We start from the raw sequence: 18011 nt of genomic DNA on the forward strand, positions 1-18011 counted from the left end.
GAGGCCATGCTGATCATTTGCAGGGAGCAATTGCATCAACAGATGAGCAAACTTGAAAATAATCTCAGACTTTGTAATGGCAGAAGATGAGATGACTAATGTAATTAGTCATCTGAAGTGACTGGGGCACAGCACGAGGAGATGACAGACTTTCATCAGGTCTGGCAGAGTAAAACCAATGAACTTCTGAAGTGCCTTGATTTCCCCACTTGCCACCTAAATATCAAAGTGACCTTCTTTGGGGGGAAAGGCATTTTGAGATTGCGAGTGCCTGTCTCCCTGCAAATATAAAACATTGTAATTGTTTGGCATTACAGTATCTGGAAGCACTTCAGGCATCTTGAAAGCATCCAATGATTTGACCTTGGCTTTTTGTTTTGTCTGTGCTTTTCAACATGTATGTAGATCACTCATATTTTCTTGCAACTGTTTATATTTCTGAAGAGCTACATTTATATCAGAGGGTTTATACTACCAAAAATGAAAGCCGGAAAGGACACTCTAGTGTGAATGTGACTGCTTCTGCAGTCCCTCATCTACTAGCTGTGCACTTCAGAAAGTGGAGAAATCTGGAAGGGGGGGGGGGCAAAACCTGATGTTAGCTTTATCCAAACTGAAAGATGCTATGAACCACAAAAGTGTAACAAGGGATGTCTGCAAAGCTGCCTCTCTTTCTCATTCTTGAAATTTTGCTGTAAGAAATCTCCTCGAAAATTTTCTAAAAATTGAATGTTTGGGTACAGGATGCTTGCTTTCTATTTTCATCCATGTAATGGAAAGTTAGTGGTGTCCTCCCCCCGAAGACAAACAGGGCTGTTACCAGTGGACAGTGCGCCCTATTGTCCCAGCTGAGTACAAATGGGAGAGGATAAGGATGACTTCCTTTTCTCCTTTGGACTTTCTCCCGTAGGCTACCATTAGGCTTCAAAGTAGCCGAAGTATTCTGTGTACGGCACTTAAGGGCAGGTTTCCTTCTGTGGTTTTACTTACCTGTCTGGCCATCTATATATAAAATAAAGTCATCTTTTGTCACCGGGATATATGCACATGTATACACTACATATACATCCGGTAGTAGTACATTTGGAGCTTAATAATCTTTGCTCCGTGAAAATGCTCTGACCTGTTTTCTTTCCTAAGTGTCAGCTATACCTGCCTGGCAGCCACAGCCCTACTAACAAAACAGTCCATGGGCATTTAGCAGCACAAAAGCAGTTATGTGCTGTTACTGCTCTACTTTATGATACTAGCTGGCAAATATAATCTTTAATTTTGTTCTTTATTACAGTAATAACCTGGTAAAATAATTTTCTGTTCAGAAGAAGCAATTAAGAAATTAAAAGTGAAGGCAGAACTAATAGAAAATTGGTGGGTTTTTTAGTCATGCAACATTTTCCAGAGTGTTCAGTAATTTTTCATGCTTCAATTATTATGTGGGATGTGGATTTCTTAGTAGGCAGCTGCTGTTAAAGCATCAGTGATGTTCAGGGTCTGGCCTTTCTTACTTGTACTTCTGAAAGATGAGAGATCCAAATCAAGGGTACCTTACAATTCTGAAGAGCCCTAAAGAATAAACAGTATTATAAACCTGGTTATGGTTGCAGTAGGAAATTCCCCTTGTCTCACCCCGCCCTGCCAAGTCCCAAGCAGTTTATAATGTTATGAGCACCAAAAATCGCTCATCACTGATGGTTTCCTTAGCTCTGTGTAACAGGGTGAAGTTCTGTAGTGTGAGAGGTGAGAGCGCCCAAGTTTTTTCTAAGCCCACACAGTAATGAGTCCAGCATGAACTCAGCATAATTCTGCTTCCCTTGAATTCAGTTCAGTGGGACCTGCATCGCTTCCTGCCTGGCACACAGACTTTCAAAGGACTTCAGAGAAGAAGGAGATGTGGTAGTGACCTGCCATCATCTCAGGAAGGAGGGTGCGTCGATCCACACCTCAAAGTTTGTATCTGCTAGTCGCAAAAAGCCCTTGCCATAGCAGAAGTGAAAAGTTACGTCAAGCACTTCGTTTAGCCTACCCACTTAGACAAATCAAGCAGAAGCAGAACTGGGACTTCTTTTCCTCTGTCATTCTGCCCAAGCTGCTTCTGTGAAAATCTTCTTTGGTATCTTCTTGGACATCTCTATTTGTTCCAATCTACACAAACTTCTGGGAGCCTGCATGGCTCCCCTTTCCCTACTTAGGTGACGGCAGCAGGCAGGTATGTGGCGTACCAGCCCTGGTCTTGCCTGAATGTTACCCACGGACCAAAGCTAAAGTGCAGTGATATCCTTTGAGTCCGTCGAGCAGGTTTTGCAGCTGAACTATACTCACAAATGGCTTCTTTATATTCCAGGAGACTCTTTTACCTAGAATACTGCAAAGTTACTAGTGTAGCGACTCCATACAGCTTGAATCCTACCAACTTAGAAGAGGCACAAAGCTTAGCACTTTAAGTCAACATATATTCAGGTACAAAAATAATTAAAAAAGATAAACACGTTGACAAATAAATAGATTGCTGAGGTCTTTTCCATTTTCATTCTTTCTCAAAGTGGGTTTGGAGGAACTTGGTATCCACTAATATTTGGCAGTTACTAAACTGGTGCTAAGCATCTAAGGAGAAAGTAGCAGAAGTGGTTAGACTTTCAAGTGGTTCGTTTGCCTCTTTCAGATTGAACAATCACTTTTGCCAATGATCATGCTCTACCGTGTGAGGCTGCAAGATCTGTCTTGGCTGTACCCGCACGCTGCTGAACCGCTCCTACCTGGCTCGGCCAAGCACGGCGCAGCTGCCCCTCGGCTTCGGGGAGCCGCTCAGCGCCAAGGCCAAGGCCAGACGGGCCTTCACAGCGCAATTTTGAAAAGCGTTGTCTAGGTTCTAGGTTATTTTAAGAAAAAAAAATGACGAGCAGAACTTTTTTCGTTCTTTATTTCTGCGTGGATGTATGTAATTTTACTAAAGAAGCAAGCCTGAAAACGAGGTATTGGTGCTATCCCTCTGCTTTGGCGAATCTATCCACACCAGCAGGCGTGCGATGTCCCAATGTAATGGCACCACAATCCAAGGTGTGATACAGGCAAGGAAGAGGCGAAACCTTCATTAACAGGATGCATGCACAGAAGGGGAAGTCTGTAAGTGAGTCCATGAAATGCCCTTAAAATGTATTTTTGTGTTTCTTAACGCATTTTGCCACGGTTTGTTGCATTTTAGGGCAGAGGGAGAGCAGTGTGGTGTCAGCCATTAGGGCAGTGGGACGCACTCCCGTGCGGGGCTCCGGCACTGCAGAGCTCGCCCAGGGATCTTATTCCCACTTTTTTTTTTTGCTTAGATCTTACAACACGATCCACCTGGTACGAAATTTATGCACGTCTTTCAGTCAGGAACCCCGCATTTCACACAGAAGGAGCCTTATTTTCTTTCCCATCCCAGCTTTGCCAACTGCAAATATTTAAAGCCCCCGAGTCAGGCCTTAAAAAAAAAAAAAACCCAACAAAATCACACAACTGGCTTAAGCAACGAGCCATACTGTTAAGTGGCTTTACTGAGTCGTTAGCGGAGGCTGGGAGGCGGCGGGGGGGCTCAGCCCAGCACCCCGGGAGCTGTGGGAAGATGGCTGCCCCCTCCCCGAGCCGCCCCGGGCTCCAGGCTGCGCCGCGGCCCCTTTAAGGAGGTTGACCCACTCGCCGTCTCGGTTGCCCGCCCGCCTCAGTTTCGCTCCCCCGCCCCTGCCCGAGACACTCAGAGTCGAAGCAGGTGCATGCGCAGTGCGCTGGCAGCCTGACGCGCTTGCGCAGTCACCTGCTCGCCGCCCCCCCCTTTCCCGCTCCTACATCCGGGTCATCGCACGCCCGCCCGCACGGCCGGTCCCCTGTGGTGCTGTGCAGATCGCTCCCCCTCCCCCTCCTCCCCCCTTCCCCCCAGCGCGGGCGGCTCCGGCGCTGTCGCCATCCGCGCCCTCCCCTGCGCGGGGCTCCGGCCACGCTGCTGCTGTCGCTGCCTCCGGCCGAGCGGGGGGAGGCGGCGGCTCCGGCTCCCGCTCCCGTCCGCATCGCCCTCCGCGGGGCGGCTCGGTGAGTGTCAGCGGTGTGGAGGGCGGGGGGCCGGGCGGGGCGCCGCGCTTCATCCCGCGTTCGTCTCAGCCCGAGCGGCGCGACCCCCACCGCCTTCCCGCTGGGGCCCTGCCCGTCCCTGAGGAGCCGGAGCTTCCCCCCGCCCCGGCTCCCATCTGTTGCTCTAACCCCCCACCACCCCCCTTACCCGGGCCAAACCCGCCTCCCCTCAGCCCTCCGCAACTTCCCCGCGTCCCTGCCCTCCCCGTCCCGCCGCCGCTTCGCCCCCGCAGCGCCGTCCCCGGGGCGCCCGGCTGGGCGAGGAGGGGGCTGCCGGCCCGCCGGGGCCTCCCGCGGCGGGGAGAAGCGGCGGCCGCCGCCTGCCTCGCCGGGGGAAACCACGCGAATTGCCAGGGACCTGCCCTGTGCTGAATAACCCTCCTCTGTGCTTCCCCGGCTCTCCGGCGGGGCTCCTTCCCCTCGCGGCGGCGGGTCGGAGGCAGCGGAGCCGCTGTGCTCCCCGGCGCCCGGGCTCGGCTGGCGGGGCCGGAGCAGCCCGTCCGCCCCGGCGGCCGCCACCAGCCTCCCGCGGTGCAGCCCTGCGCGCCGGCCCCGCCGGGTGCGGTCAGTGCCGCGGGATGGAGTGACAGTGTGAATGGTTAACCGGGAGGAGCACGCCTCTTGAAGGGACATCTGCGGTCTTTCAGACTGTAGCTGAGACACGCAGCGAGTTAAGCAGAATACAGGAATCCGTGCGAATTTGTCGTGGTTAGGGTGTATCCTGCAGTTCTGTGTGCGGTACCTGTGATGCTGGGACTGCAATTACAGGTAGGGTTAAGGTGAATTCAGAAGCTGTAAGAGGAGGGTGTTGTTTCTAACCTATTCATTAAATAGCTGATAAAATCAAATTTTAATGGGATTTTAATTCTCTCCTGTGCGATTCAAGGATAAGGGCACATGCCATGCAGTTCTGTTTTGTTACTTTTTAAAATCTGGTATCGTATCTCATGCAGTAATGAAACACAAGAAGTTTCTTCACAGAAACATTTCAGATACCAAAGAAATAGTATGTGTTTTGAAGGTCTTTGAAGTGTTTTTTCTTTTCCTGTTCCATTGCATCAGCATCCTGGATCCAAATGTCAGTGACAGTATGACAGCTGTCTCTCCGCTGTGATAGCGGAGTCTTACTAACGTTTAAAATCTGTCATTCCGCATTTCTGGTAATGTAGTATGGAAATAAAAGTATTGATTAGCATGTATGTTAATCCTCACACCAGTAAAACATTTTCTAGATTGATCTAATAATCTGTATTCCTTCTTATTACCATTTCTGTTGTTAAAAACGGCAAAGTCTGTTTTGCTTATACTTACCCCCTGCCCCCCCCATCACAAAGAGATTGCTTTGTGCTCTGACTGCTTGGACTTTTAAATATATCTTTTAAATTAACGAGCATTTTCTATAGTAGGTTGTGATAGATAGGGGTGTTGGACAGGAGACATTTAGTAATTGATCTGAGGTTACTCCTGTCAAGGTTGGAATGTGAATCCAAACTTAGAAGGTTCCACCTGACAAATATCTTTGTCTAGCAAGGTGCGTTGTTTTGCAAAACACATCTTCAGTTCTGTGTAGCAAGTTTACCAGCAAAATCCTAAACCATGTGAATAAGGCAGTGCTGTTCCATAAAGTAGGATTTTTTTGTGTCTGGCATACCGTAAGTATTCCATTGTGGAAATGGAAGATTTCAGTGGGGGAACAGATAGCATTTTGTCCAAGTCAGACTGTCAGATTTCTTACTGCATATATTCACTGTCAGAGAGTAGGGGCTGTAGAAAGAAGTGATCCCAGAATCTGTTTTAAAATAATCCTGTCAAGAAGTGCTGTGGTTGTATGAAAGTAAGGAATGAATTTGATCCCATCTGTTACGCGACTTCCATTTGTCTTCAGGTGCTCTAGATTTTCTTCATTATTTGCAGTTTAGCTGGGACCACCTGAGGTGACAGATTGTTGAAGAGATGTCTTCTGAAATTCTCTAAATCTTCATATTGAAACCGTTCCTGCAGGAACGTCAGTAGACTGTAGAAATATCATGTTAGCTAGTTCTGTTCTTGCATACATAACTGTCCTGTCCCCTTATTTGAGTTTTGTGGGAGTCTTAATGTCTGGATAAAAATAAAAAATTGTTTCCTTTTTCTTATGTCTTTTGGTAGTTATACATCTTAGCAGAATAATTAATTTTGAAATTAATTGAATGCAGTAGCTGAACTAGTTTTGGGGCAGTTATGTAGGGAACTTAATTCAAGTTGTCTGTCACCAGACTTGTAATGATGCTTATGAGACACTTGGAATTAATACTGTAAAGAGACAGAAGGATGGGGAATATTTATATTGCTAACTACTAAATTATTGAGTGATACAGTAGCAGAAATTGGCTCTGTCATTTGGAAAAGCATATGTAGGGGCCACTTTGGATTTCTGTAGCTGCTTGGGCATGGGGAACTTAAATGCAGGGGTTTTTTTTCCCCTCTCTGTGTATCTAGGAGAATACAGATACACAAACAGCCAGTGGTACTTTTTTTTTTTTTTTCCCCTGCCAGCTGGGAGCATAGATGGAACTAATGCATACCCTGTAGAAGAGACAGGCAAAATTAAGGCTTATTTGCAAGAAGTCAGATTTGCTTTTTAAGCATTTAGGTTGGGGTGTGTTTGTTGTTTTTTTGTGTGTTGTTTTTTTTTTAAGAAATAATGGTGCTAGTATAAATCAAGGTTACCACTTTGCCTGCCCTACCTAAAAGCATGCTCTTAAAATTACACCAAGAGTTTTAGTCATTGATGTAGATGGGCTTCAGTTGAGAAGAATGACTCTTGTCTGTTAAGGTAATGTTAACTACCCTGAAGGGTATTATAAATCAATTTTATGAGACTTATTCATTGTAAAAGTGTTTGAAAATACATCTTCTAACGCTGAAATGTTTTGAGTGTTGTCAAATTGCATCTCATGGACTATCAGCTGTCAAGCAAATGTGCTGCAGGCGAGGTATGCAGCCCAAGCGAATGTATGTGCTGAATCCACACGAGGTTTGAATGTCAGTGCCAACTCCTGTGCTTAGTACTGTAATGCAGAGGGTCATCATGGTAGTCATTTTGGTCCATCTGAATCCCATCAAGTCTTACCAACATGGCTTCAGAGGTGGGGAGAGCAAGGGGGCTGGGGATACGAAGGAAGCTATGCTTGGGCTGAAAGCAGTGAAATGCTGGGGAACGTGAAGCATTGGCACTGCTCTCTAGCCGTGGCACCTGAAATACATCTTTTAGGCAGGATAAGATTTATTTCAGATAATTTTCCAGCTGTAAATGATGGCCAGTTGCATATACCTTTAGACATCTTTTCTTCTCTCATTCGTTTGCATGTATCAAGAGCACTTTCAAGTAAACAGGTAGTCCTCTTGCATACTTTGTAAGTCTTCCTTTGATATTATATCTATGGACATGTAAACTTTATGTAAAAGTGTTACTATTTTCTTCCTTGTGACTGGAATATTTGACACCTATACCCAGTGTGGAGAAGTCTACTTTTCTCTTTATGTGTATGAAGACAGGAGCTTATTTGATTGCCTTTAATTTCAGGATCTCATATAAATTCACCTCAGTTTCCCCCCCTTCTGTGATTCAGCAATGTTCTCTCGAGTGCCACAAATTGGCTGCTGCAGCTGGCAGAGTGTTTCAAACTGTCTAAAATTTGCTGAGAGTAATAGGCTTTCTTATATAGGTGCTGTTTTACATTTGCAATCCCAGTGCTTACTGGAAATATGTGTATTGCAATTATATAAACAGCAGAGCTTAACAGAAACCAACAACAAACAATGAGCAGTTTTAGGATTGACTAGGTAGAGCTGAAAGTATTTTTAGTTACAGCACTTTCTCCTGTGTTCCCCATCTCCTGTGGTTTTAATTGCATTCTTCTTTTTAGAAATGACATTTTGTTGTCTTTGTCACATGAAAGTCTGATGACCAGAGAATACCTTCACTGTGGAAATAGTGAAACTAGTTATAGACAAAGCATATTGAAAGGTGCAAGTAAAGTGGTGCATTCTTTTGCCTTTCACTCATGATAATTTGAATGATCATTTGAGGGGGAGTGTTGATCTGCTGGGGGGCAGGAAGGCTCTGCAGAAGGGTTGGGACAGGCTGGACCGATGGGCTGAGGCCAGTTGTATGGGGTGCAACAAGGCTCAGTGCCGGGTCCTGCACTTGGGTCACACCAACCCCACACAGCGCTACAGGCTGGGGTCAGAGCGGCTGGGAAGCTGCCTGGGGGTAGAGGACCTTGGGGGTGTTGGTCAGCAGCCGTCTGAACATGAGCCAGCTGTGTGTCCAGGTGGCCAAGAAGGCCAACAGCACCCTGGCTTGAATCTGAAACAGTGTGGCCAGCAGGACTAGCTACAGACCCCTGTAGCACTGGTGAGGCTGCAGCTCAAATACTGTGTTTGGTTTGGGGCCCCTCACTACAAGAAAAGACACTGAGGTGCTGGAGTGTGTCCAGAGATGGGCAGCGAAGCTGGTGAAGGGTCTGGAGCACAGGGCTTGTGAGGAGCAGCTGAGGGAACTAGAGGGGTTTAGCCTGAAGAGGAGGGAGTTGAAGGGAGATCTTACAGCTCCCTAGAACTCCTGGACAGGAGGCTGTAGGCACGTGGGGGTCAGTCTCTTCTCCCAGATAACAAGCCATAGAACAAGAGGAAATGGCCTCAAGTTACACCAGGGAAGGTATAGATTGGATATTAGGAATTTTTTTTTTCACTTGAAGAGTGGTCGGGCATTGGAACAGACTGCCAGGGGTAGGTGGCGGGATCACAGTCTCTAGAAGCATTTAAAAAATGTATAGATGTGGCACTTAAGAACATGGTTAGTGGTAGACTTGGCAATCCTGGATTAACAGTTGGACTTGATGATTTTAAAGGTCTTTCCCAACCTAAATGATTCTGTGAATTTCAAGGTAGTTTTTAAGTTAGTTGTAGGTGTGAGGTAAAGGCTGACAGTGTTCTGCTGTGTGTGTATGTGGCTTATGAACTTGCATCTGTTGTTAAAACCTTTGTCATCTGGTTATGCTATCATCTTAGTTTACTATTGCTACAGAATGAAGTGGTCTTGGTGAAATGTTTAGTAATTTATTTTTCTTCAACTCTGCAATTGTCAATACTGGCCATGAAACTGATTCATAAATGGACTTTTGGTACCAGACATTATTTTTAAGTGTTCTTTAACACTACTTTTTGAACACCTAGAAAAATAATATTTACATTTCTAGTACCTAGACAAGTATTGGCAAACTTGTGTGTGCATCAGGAAAGATTATTTGCCTTACTTGCACTGACCTGAAGTTCTAGTGTTGCATTTGGGGAATGCTGTGTGACTGACCAAACCCAGCACCTTTTTTCTAATACACAGAACTGTTGCGGGACTGCAGGAAAAAAAGGAGATTAATTATCTCTGAAACAAAGAGATTGTACTTGCGTACAATCTTCAAGTCTATAAAACTGGTTTACTCTAATAATGTTTATATGGGAGGATTTATTTTTATTCTTTTACTGCAGTGGAAATGCTCTGTGGTTTTTGGTCTTGTTTACTAAGTGTTTGGCCGATTCTCTGGCTTATATCTACAGCACTTGGGATTCACAGGTGGTCCCTGTGCATATAGTATGATTGGGTTTGGGACAGCTTAGCTTGAGAGGTTGAGTGCATTCAGTTTGGTGTGGCTGTAGCTACGGAAATAGCATGCCTTGCAAAACAGGGCTTCTGTCTGCCACCCACACCAAAACCTAAAGCTTGATCCTGTAGGCAGTTAATAAGTTTGTCTGGAAGGCTGATTCCATCAGCAAATGCTTTACCTGAATTGGTGACCACCAGGCAAAAAAGTGTTACATCAGTAATCACTTTCTGTATAAGAAAGTGCAGCAGAATGCTGTCCTAGATAAATTTTTAAAAGCACTTTTTACTTCAGACTATGAGACTTAACCATTCCCCAGTAGCAGGAGGCTGTCCTGTGAGCAAATTCTGTTTAACTGGTGTAGTTCAGAAGACTATTAAATTCAGCCATGAGGCAATTCTCTTTCTCCTTCAGTACTAGATTATTAAATTAAATGGAGTGTTAGCGTGAGTAACTTCTTCCTGGTGTACTATACAAGGTAATAGATGAGTTCCTAGCAGCCCTAGTTGTAAATTAGCTGACTGGAAAACCCTGTTTCTGTGACTAGTAGCTCTAGCAGTTTTGTAACTTCATAAGTTAGATCTAATTCTGTATTCTTCCAGTCAGGTGTGGCACTGGATGGTGGCTGGTTCTCCTTGAGGGAACATCCTCACAGGGAAAGCAAATTCTTTTTGTGGGGGACAACAAAGGTGTTTGTTTTGGCTTCTGATGTACAAATCAGTTTGACCTTTCTACTGCAAAAAAGAAAAAAAGGTGGTTTTCTGTATTCTAGCATTGCTAGTCAGAGGAAAATAAAAAGCTGTAAGAATTAATTTTGTTAAAAACAAAACCTTCCTTTTTAGTGTCCCTGAAAGTGAAACTTCTCAGGCAAAATGCATTCTGGGCATGAAAAGCCAGTTAATTTCTATTTGTTATATTTGCACCTTTTATGTGCTGAGACATATGGTTATTTGAAACTGTTCCTTCTTAATGTGGAAGTGAAATATGTAACCACTAGACTTCGTAAGGCTTCATCTCAAAGATAAAATTGCTGACCTTTTATACAAATGAAGATCATACAGACAAGGCAGTGTGTTATGTAAGGATTACTTATGGATAGTAGTTAATTAATTAAGAGTTTGGACTTCTTGCTTGTGTGTAGAACCTTATGTGGGGAGATGTGAATTTGTCAGCTGAACAGGCAGTTGAATTCTAATAGTAGTTCCCAAATTTTTTGCTTTGGGTAACTACTTGTAGATTACTTGCTGCTTGTTACCACGTGCAATTGGCTAAAGTCATATTCTCCCAGATACTAAAGTAGTACTTAAATGCTTTAACTGTTCTTACCTTTGCATCTCAGAGTTCAGAGCTAAATTAATTTCTTAGCAGTAGTAACAGAATAACATGACCTAGTTGGTATCTCCTAACTCGAAGTTCAGAGGATGACCTTATAAGAGCTTTCAACTAGCTGAACAAAATCCAGGTTGTTTTCTTGCCTTTTCTGAAGTTCCTGGTTTTAGCAGCATTCAAACTTGTTATGGAGAAACTATCCATTTTTCTATAACTATGACTTCTTAATAAACATGGTGTAGAATCATGTCCTGGTGAGGAACTTACTGTAGGTGGGACTGACAGTAAAGGCAGTGTAGGATACTATTGATTAAGACCTAATACTTGGAGCAAATAATGTTATATAATATTGCTGTTGTGTCAGGTTTTCAAAGGAATGTCAGTCAAACTACTTAAAAGTAGCTGCCGAAAGTGAGGCTGGGGAACACAGTGTAGTCTTAAAATTTTGACAGCTCTTCAAATAGCTTTAGTGTGGCTCAGCTTTACAGCAGAGGTTATTGCAGGGCTTGTGCCTCTTGCTTTGCTTCTCTCCCTGTCCCTAGTCCAGAGTGGGCCTCAGTTTGACCCCATTACAGTCCCGTGAAAACTCATGCTCTAATAAACATGTATCCAGCTGGGCAGCATGGGAAAAGAAACAGGTTTGGATGGAGAGGACAGCTGAGATGAGGAGTGATGGCAATTAACTAGGAGGAAGGTCAGCTTGCTTTGAGTTGAAAGCAGGAAATAATATTAATTAGAATTTGAGTTGGGGATAAGTTGTTATAAAAGTAGTGGAGAGGCTGGGCTGGAAGCTTGTTGACTGTGTGGAGAGTATCAGTCAGGTACCAAGGGACGGTGTGGGAATGATGCTACCTCATGCCCGGCATCTTGGGGACATTAAGGGAAATGGGGACTTGCTGAACAAAGAAAATACATGGAAGAGAGCTGCTGGGGAGAAGGCTGGACAGAGTAAGTCAGAGTAGAAGCTGGGATTTTATAAAAAAGGCAGATGGGTCTGTTGGACAAGGAACTTGGGATGGTAGAGTCAGAAAAACTGTGAGGAAGGGGCTACAATGAAACCTAACATACAGAGTTTCAGTCCATTGCCATTAGTAGTCATCATGTCTTCACCATCTTAGCTTGACATGTATCTAAGTGGTAGAAATTGGTGTCATAAGCAAATGGTTCTGATTCTGGTGATGTGTCGTATAACTACAAGGATAGATTGTTCGGCTAATCTCCTAGTTGAGAGTTTATACTTGGTCTTTTCTGTTAGGCTGTGAAGCAGGACTCAAAAGTAAAGAAACTGCAGAAAGAAAGCACCCTTGAACACCTAATTGTGTGCCATTTCTTCCATTAGGAACCTTGCTTTATCCCAAAGGTGGAGTGGCTGCTGCTAGTTTAGTGAACAAGTGCTGAATAGTTTGTCTTCCTTGCTTAATATTGTGCCATGCTCTTGCTAGATTGTTCCAGAGATGCAATTAACTTCCTCTTGGATAGTCTGGTACTGCTTTCTGTACAGTTTTTATTATCAGAATGGTCTAGTGAGATGAGGAAGTGGTTTGCTTCCTATTCTACACATGAGAGGCAAAAGCACGAAGAAGAGAAGTTCGGCCAGTTTTGCATGGGTTAGAAATTACTGGAAACTGAGTCTTTTTAGACTAGTTTACATATTGCAGCCACATCCCCATTGAACTTGCTGCTTTTCTCTCGCTATGATTCCATTTTAACACTATATTCTAACTTCACAGTTGTTTCTTGTGTTCATTTTTAGTCTCTTTGGACATGTAGCTCCCATAAGTGAATTGGAGAATGTGGCAATGCTCAAAGGTCAATCTGTTTATCGCAGCAGCAGAATGTGGCCATTTCATTTTGTCAAAAAGGCAAAGTTATTTCTAGGTTGTTCTTGTGTAAATATGTCGCTTGTTCAGAGAAATGAAGGATTAATTCTGGCATTGTGTGACTCTCAAGAGCTCATACCCTGGTATTAGTAATTCCCACAAACTTTTCGTATTGATGCAGATTGATGCATTCCTTAGCTGGACTGCATTCACACAGCTTTGAGGCCAGACTTAAAGGGCCAAACTGCCACATGTTATAAAACAGCACTGGTTTTGGTATGTAAATGTTATGAGAAAGTCAAAGTGGGGCTGCAGCTTTATTAACAGAATTGTGAGCAATGAATTCATTTCTCTCCTTCATGGTGAAGGAAGAAAAAATGAGCTCATTCCTATTTCAGCTGGGTGTCTCTCAATTTTTCCTGTTGCTTAGATGTTTAATTTGACAGATAGTTCTGTTCTGCTGTGGCCACTGGAAGGGAGAGGAACCATAAGCTCGTTCTGTTTTGTAAAGCCTTGTGGCATCCCAAGTTTCTCTTTGAGACAAACTGTATCAACCAGTGTAAGAGGTATAAAACTGCTATTTCTTCTGTCATTAGAAGGAAGGGAAAAAGCCTTTGCTACCCTGATGGGTTGGATTTTTTTTTTTTGTTTTGAATCCTCTTACTAGCTTGTCACTCTTAAGTTTTTCTTGGGAGCTTCTTTTTTAAGGGAAATACTATGAATGAGGCTTATGCTGGTTAGAAAACAGTATAAAAAAAGAAAAAAAAGTGTTTACTCCTGGGTAAAGAAAAGAACAGCAGCCTCCGCTGATGGAGCTGTGGTTTTTTGCCTTTTCTTGCCAGGCCTACTATGTTGGCTTATGTTCAGTTAATATTTGGCTGATCAGCTTTGCAGCTAGCAGGACTTCAGGAACACTTTTGCTGTGGATTAAATTTGGTGGAAACTTATTTTCTCTTGAAAGGTTTGCATTTGTTGATAGCAAATCTCTTTTCGGGTCTTAAGGTAGAGATATTTCCCCCTTGTTTGGGAGGGGAATGATCACAGGAGTGCTTTTGATCTGAAAAGTCAATCAGTACTCTGGGTTTCTAGTTCTAGCACAGCTGGCTTCTGATGTGATACTGGGTATGTGACAAACATTGGTGTTCAAACCTGAGGTACTTTACGTGGAAAAGGACACACAGACTTCAAACAATGAGAGCCTCAGGTGCTGTTTTCTGGCCTTATGTAGGCTTTTTGTGTATTTAGTTATGTGATCTGTCAGCTCTGCCCACCTCTACTTCTGTGGGTGGATATAAGCAATTCAAGTATCTTCAGTTCAAGTAAGAATTATAGTGACACTTCATAAAAGAACATGAAGTGCAACATGCTGAAGCATAGCTATGTGTGGGTGAGTCAGGAGAGAGCTGTGAGTAGCAGCGCTAAAAAAAAAAAAGGAAGTACAGTCATAATAAGACTTTATTTAAAAAGGAAAAAACAACAAAACCCCGCCACAGAAAAACCCCAACAATCCAACAGCCATCTGTCCCCAGAGGATGGGAATGCAATAAGGTGATGTAGTTTGCATCTTATAGTTACTCTCTATGTGTATAGATTTTCACATGCATGTGTGTGTGTATATATCTATAAAAACACGTGTGCACCTATTTACTTGCATGTGCATCCACACACTGTTAAGTATAGTTAGCTATATTATATCTCAATACAGTACTCAAGTAGGGCAGTTTGTATCCCAAGCAAATTTGAGCTGATATAGAACCCACATGCATTTTTAAGAAACTATTTTAATTGCTAGCCAAAATACTTAAGTGATTTTCAAGCCTCTGTTATGGTATACCAGTGATACAGGCTTTGCTTATGCTTTTGTTCTATCTGTTGAGGGCAGATCCTCCCTGCCAGGGGACAAGCATGCATGCTCTCACTCATCAGGGCACACTGTGTGCTGCTAACAGTTGTCAGGAAATAAAAAATACCAAGAACAATATAGTTCAGTTTTTACAATGTGTTGGCTTTACAGCACTGCCGGAAGGATTCAGTGCTGCTTAATTTTGTGTTGTTGATGTATATATGCAGTAGCTGCAGAAAAAGGACTAAAAATTACTTACTAACTTCAAGTAATTTGTGTTTAGCTTCCACAGTTACATAACTTTAACTTCCTCAGAATGTGTCATCTTCGGTTTTAGTATTTTTGCATGTTAAAAATAATAATTGAAATCCAAATGCTTTACTTAAAATAAAAAGCACAATTGTTTGCACTTAGAATTGGTCTATTTCCTGATTCTGGATCAAAATATTAGAAAAAATATATTTACTTTAGTCCTGACAAAATGCTGTACTTGGCAAAAGGATTGGATGTTTCATTTTTATCTTGTGTTGTAAACAAACACAGATTTGATTTAGCAGTTCAAGATACTTAATGATAAGAAAAATAAGCTATTTTATGTTGGTACTTAAGTGTATGTTTTGTCAAGGACAGTGTTCAGTCTTAATTTCAGCTAGTGTTACAACTCATCTTTGGAAGTCCAGAGAAAGAAAAAAAAAATTGAAGATGGTGAGTGAAAGCCTTGTTAGATACATCTGAATAGTCATCTTAGTATTTCATAAAAATATATATATTATAAATAACCTAATTCTTTAAAGTACTTGTGCTCTTACATAGTTTTATGCTTGATTTAAAGGTGGTTTAGTTAAGTTATTCTTTCCCCCCCCTTGCCTTAGGGGAGGTCCCAGAGTGCAGATTTCTACACTTCATCTGCTGCCCTTCACTGAAAGAGGACACCTCATAAAAGTTTGCTTTTTTTTCCTCTCATCAACTGGTTATTGTGTGTAACATCATCTCTTCCTTACTACTGTGAGCTGTGCTCTGCTTCATGAATTGCTGAGACTGCCATTACAGGGTAGGCTTGCGACGGAAATGCAAAGGCTGTGTCCTGCCTGTGAACATGGTAGTAGAAGTAATGGGAAGGTAGGGTTCATGCTCTTGTTTTACAGCTGATCAGCTAGTTTCACTGTTATTGCTCTGTCCTTTCTAATCCTATTTTATTTGACATTTGTGTAGAAAGCTCTTGCTCATACTTCAGGAAATATCTGACATAGATAACATTCTTTGTGTTTTCTTTTGCTTTTAACAACCGTACTTTTCTCTGCTTTATTCTCCCCTGAATACTGGTAAAAGAACAATGTTTAGAGTAGCTGCTACTAGTAGCATGTAATTCAGTAGTACAATAGCTCTGTTTGTTATCCTAAATGCTTCAGTCATTTAGCATCATTAATACATGTAATCATCTCTACAAAGTTGAGGGTAGATCTGCCTGAAAGGGAAATTGCTTGCTTGAATTTTGTCTTTGAACTTTACTTTTTTCTATACCCTCCACCCCTACTCCAGACTGATCAGGTTCGGGGATCCTGGAAGCACACTTGTTGGGATCTGTTTTTCAGCTCTGAAGGTAGGGCTAGTCATACCAGAAGTCCTGTTGGGTTTTGTTTGAACTGTGCTTTGGAGTTGGGGTGGCTTGTTGAACAGCACATGGCTTGTTTTTTATTTCTCCCTTTATGCTGTCGTTCTCAAGGTTTCGCGGTACTTGTAATTGGGGCACTCTGTGTGCTTGTTGTAGTAATCTGGTTTTCTGACAGATACTCCCCTTGGGTCTGAGTAAAGTTTACACTGCAAAAGAAAACTTATCTTTGTGAAGAGCTATGAGCACTACTCTTACCCTTTCCAAAACAGCGCTTCCAGAAAAAAAGGATCAAATTCTTACTTTTGCAGTGAAACTGATCTTCAAGGTCCATACTTCAAGCTTTTCTAGTATCATTTGAGCAGAAGTAGTAAATTCAGCATCTCCTATTATTTTTTTGTTGTTGTTGACTGGGATGAGTAGTGTTTATCATAGGCAGCAGATAATACCTGTTGAAAGACGCAACTCTCCTTTGTCAGCGTCTGTTATTGCCTGAGACTTTATCATGGCGTACATTTCTTAGTTATATGGGAAATCTGGCTGGGCTTATGTTGTTTGACTTGAACAAGTTTGAAAAAGGTGATCTTTTCTTAGACAGATGGGGTCCCCATTTCCCCCCTCCAGATTTTGTAGGTTATGAAAAGAAAACCTTTTGGGGAAGTGTCTCTGACACAGTAGCCATGTCCTCAGCCCAGAAACTTACAGATTAGTTCCTCTGTAGCACCTGTGCCAAACAGTTGATTCTGTACCTTGTAAAATAGCACTGATTTAATCTTTAAATAGAAATGGTATAGTCATGGTTTTAAAATATGCTGTGGTGTTCTAATAGCTAGCTAGTCTTCAAAGTAATTATTTTGGAAAACATTTCTGAAAGCTACAGCCCCGGAACTGTCCCATGCTTAATGAGACTTGCACATTTTACAGTTGACTTCCATGTATTAGTTTTATCTAACCTGTGTTTATAGAAAACTACAGTAAATACCAGGATTGAAACAGTACATATATTTATAATATATATTATTTTTATATATATACTTTTAGCCTATCCAGAGCAGAAGGGATGGAAATGTGTTGTCTAGTCTGCTTGCCTGGTAACAAGGGATCAGTTCTGTCTAACTATCATATTTGTAAGAAAATTACTACATTTGCATTTGTCTTATTGCTCAGCTTCTGACTCACTGGAAGGCATGGATAGTAATGAATAATCTAATGTGTAGTACATATAAGCGTAACTATTTATAATATATCAATATAGAATATGTATTTAAACAGATAATTTTAAATATTATGTGATATGTGAGTAACTGTTTCAGAATCTGCTAGATGGTGTGTGCAGTTGAAAGTTGCACTGACAAAACTAACCATACCAGCAGACCTGGGGTGTTACTTCATTGGCTTTGTTGACTGAGTGCTCTAATCCCAATTGCTTGATTGTTCTGATATACAAGTGTGTAATGTAGATAGATGATTTAAAGAGGTCCGTCCATTCCAGTGTGATGAACTGTAGTAGTACGTTACACAAATATAAGTAGTGATCTAAAGCTTGAACTTGAGTTTTGCTTGCTCTGTCCTGTCTACTGGTTGGGCTGTGCAAAACAGACTTGGGAAACTGGTATAGATTTCAAACCAACAACTTGTGAGGTTATAGTAGTTCTAACCAGGGAACTTAC

General features: G+C 42.5%; 1 protein-coding gene across 7 annotated transcripts in view; it reads left to right on the forward strand.

The window, feature by feature from the left end:
- Positions 1 to 18011, forward strand: part of CYRIB (CYFIP related Rac1 interactor B) — a 98953-nt gene that overhangs the window by 17140 nt on the left and 63802 nt on the right. For 4 of the 7 annotated variants that reach the window (XM_037379234.1, XM_037379240.1, XM_037379236.1 and 1 more), the window contains exon 1: positions 4008 to 4059. The exons of 2 other annotated variants lie outside the window; for them this stretch is intronic. Coding sequence is in view for 1 of the 5 variants with exons in the window: in XM_037379235.1 (XP_037235132.1) it covers positions 4846 to 4866 (21 nt within the window). In the remaining 4 variants the exon portion in view is untranslated. Of the gene's footprint in view, positions 1 to 4007; positions 4060 to 4751; positions 4867 to 18011 lie in introns of those variants that run through there. One more of the 7 variants, XM_037379235.1, reaches the window with a different exon arrangement.

Source organism: Falco rusticolus, chromosome 3 (assembly GCF_015220075.1).
Source record: "Falco rusticolus isolate bFalRus1 chromosome 3, bFalRus1.pri, whole genome shotgun sequence".
In the NCBI taxonomy this organism is placed as follows: domain Eukaryota; kingdom Metazoa; phylum Chordata; class Aves; order Falconiformes; family Falconidae; genus Falco; species Falco rusticolus.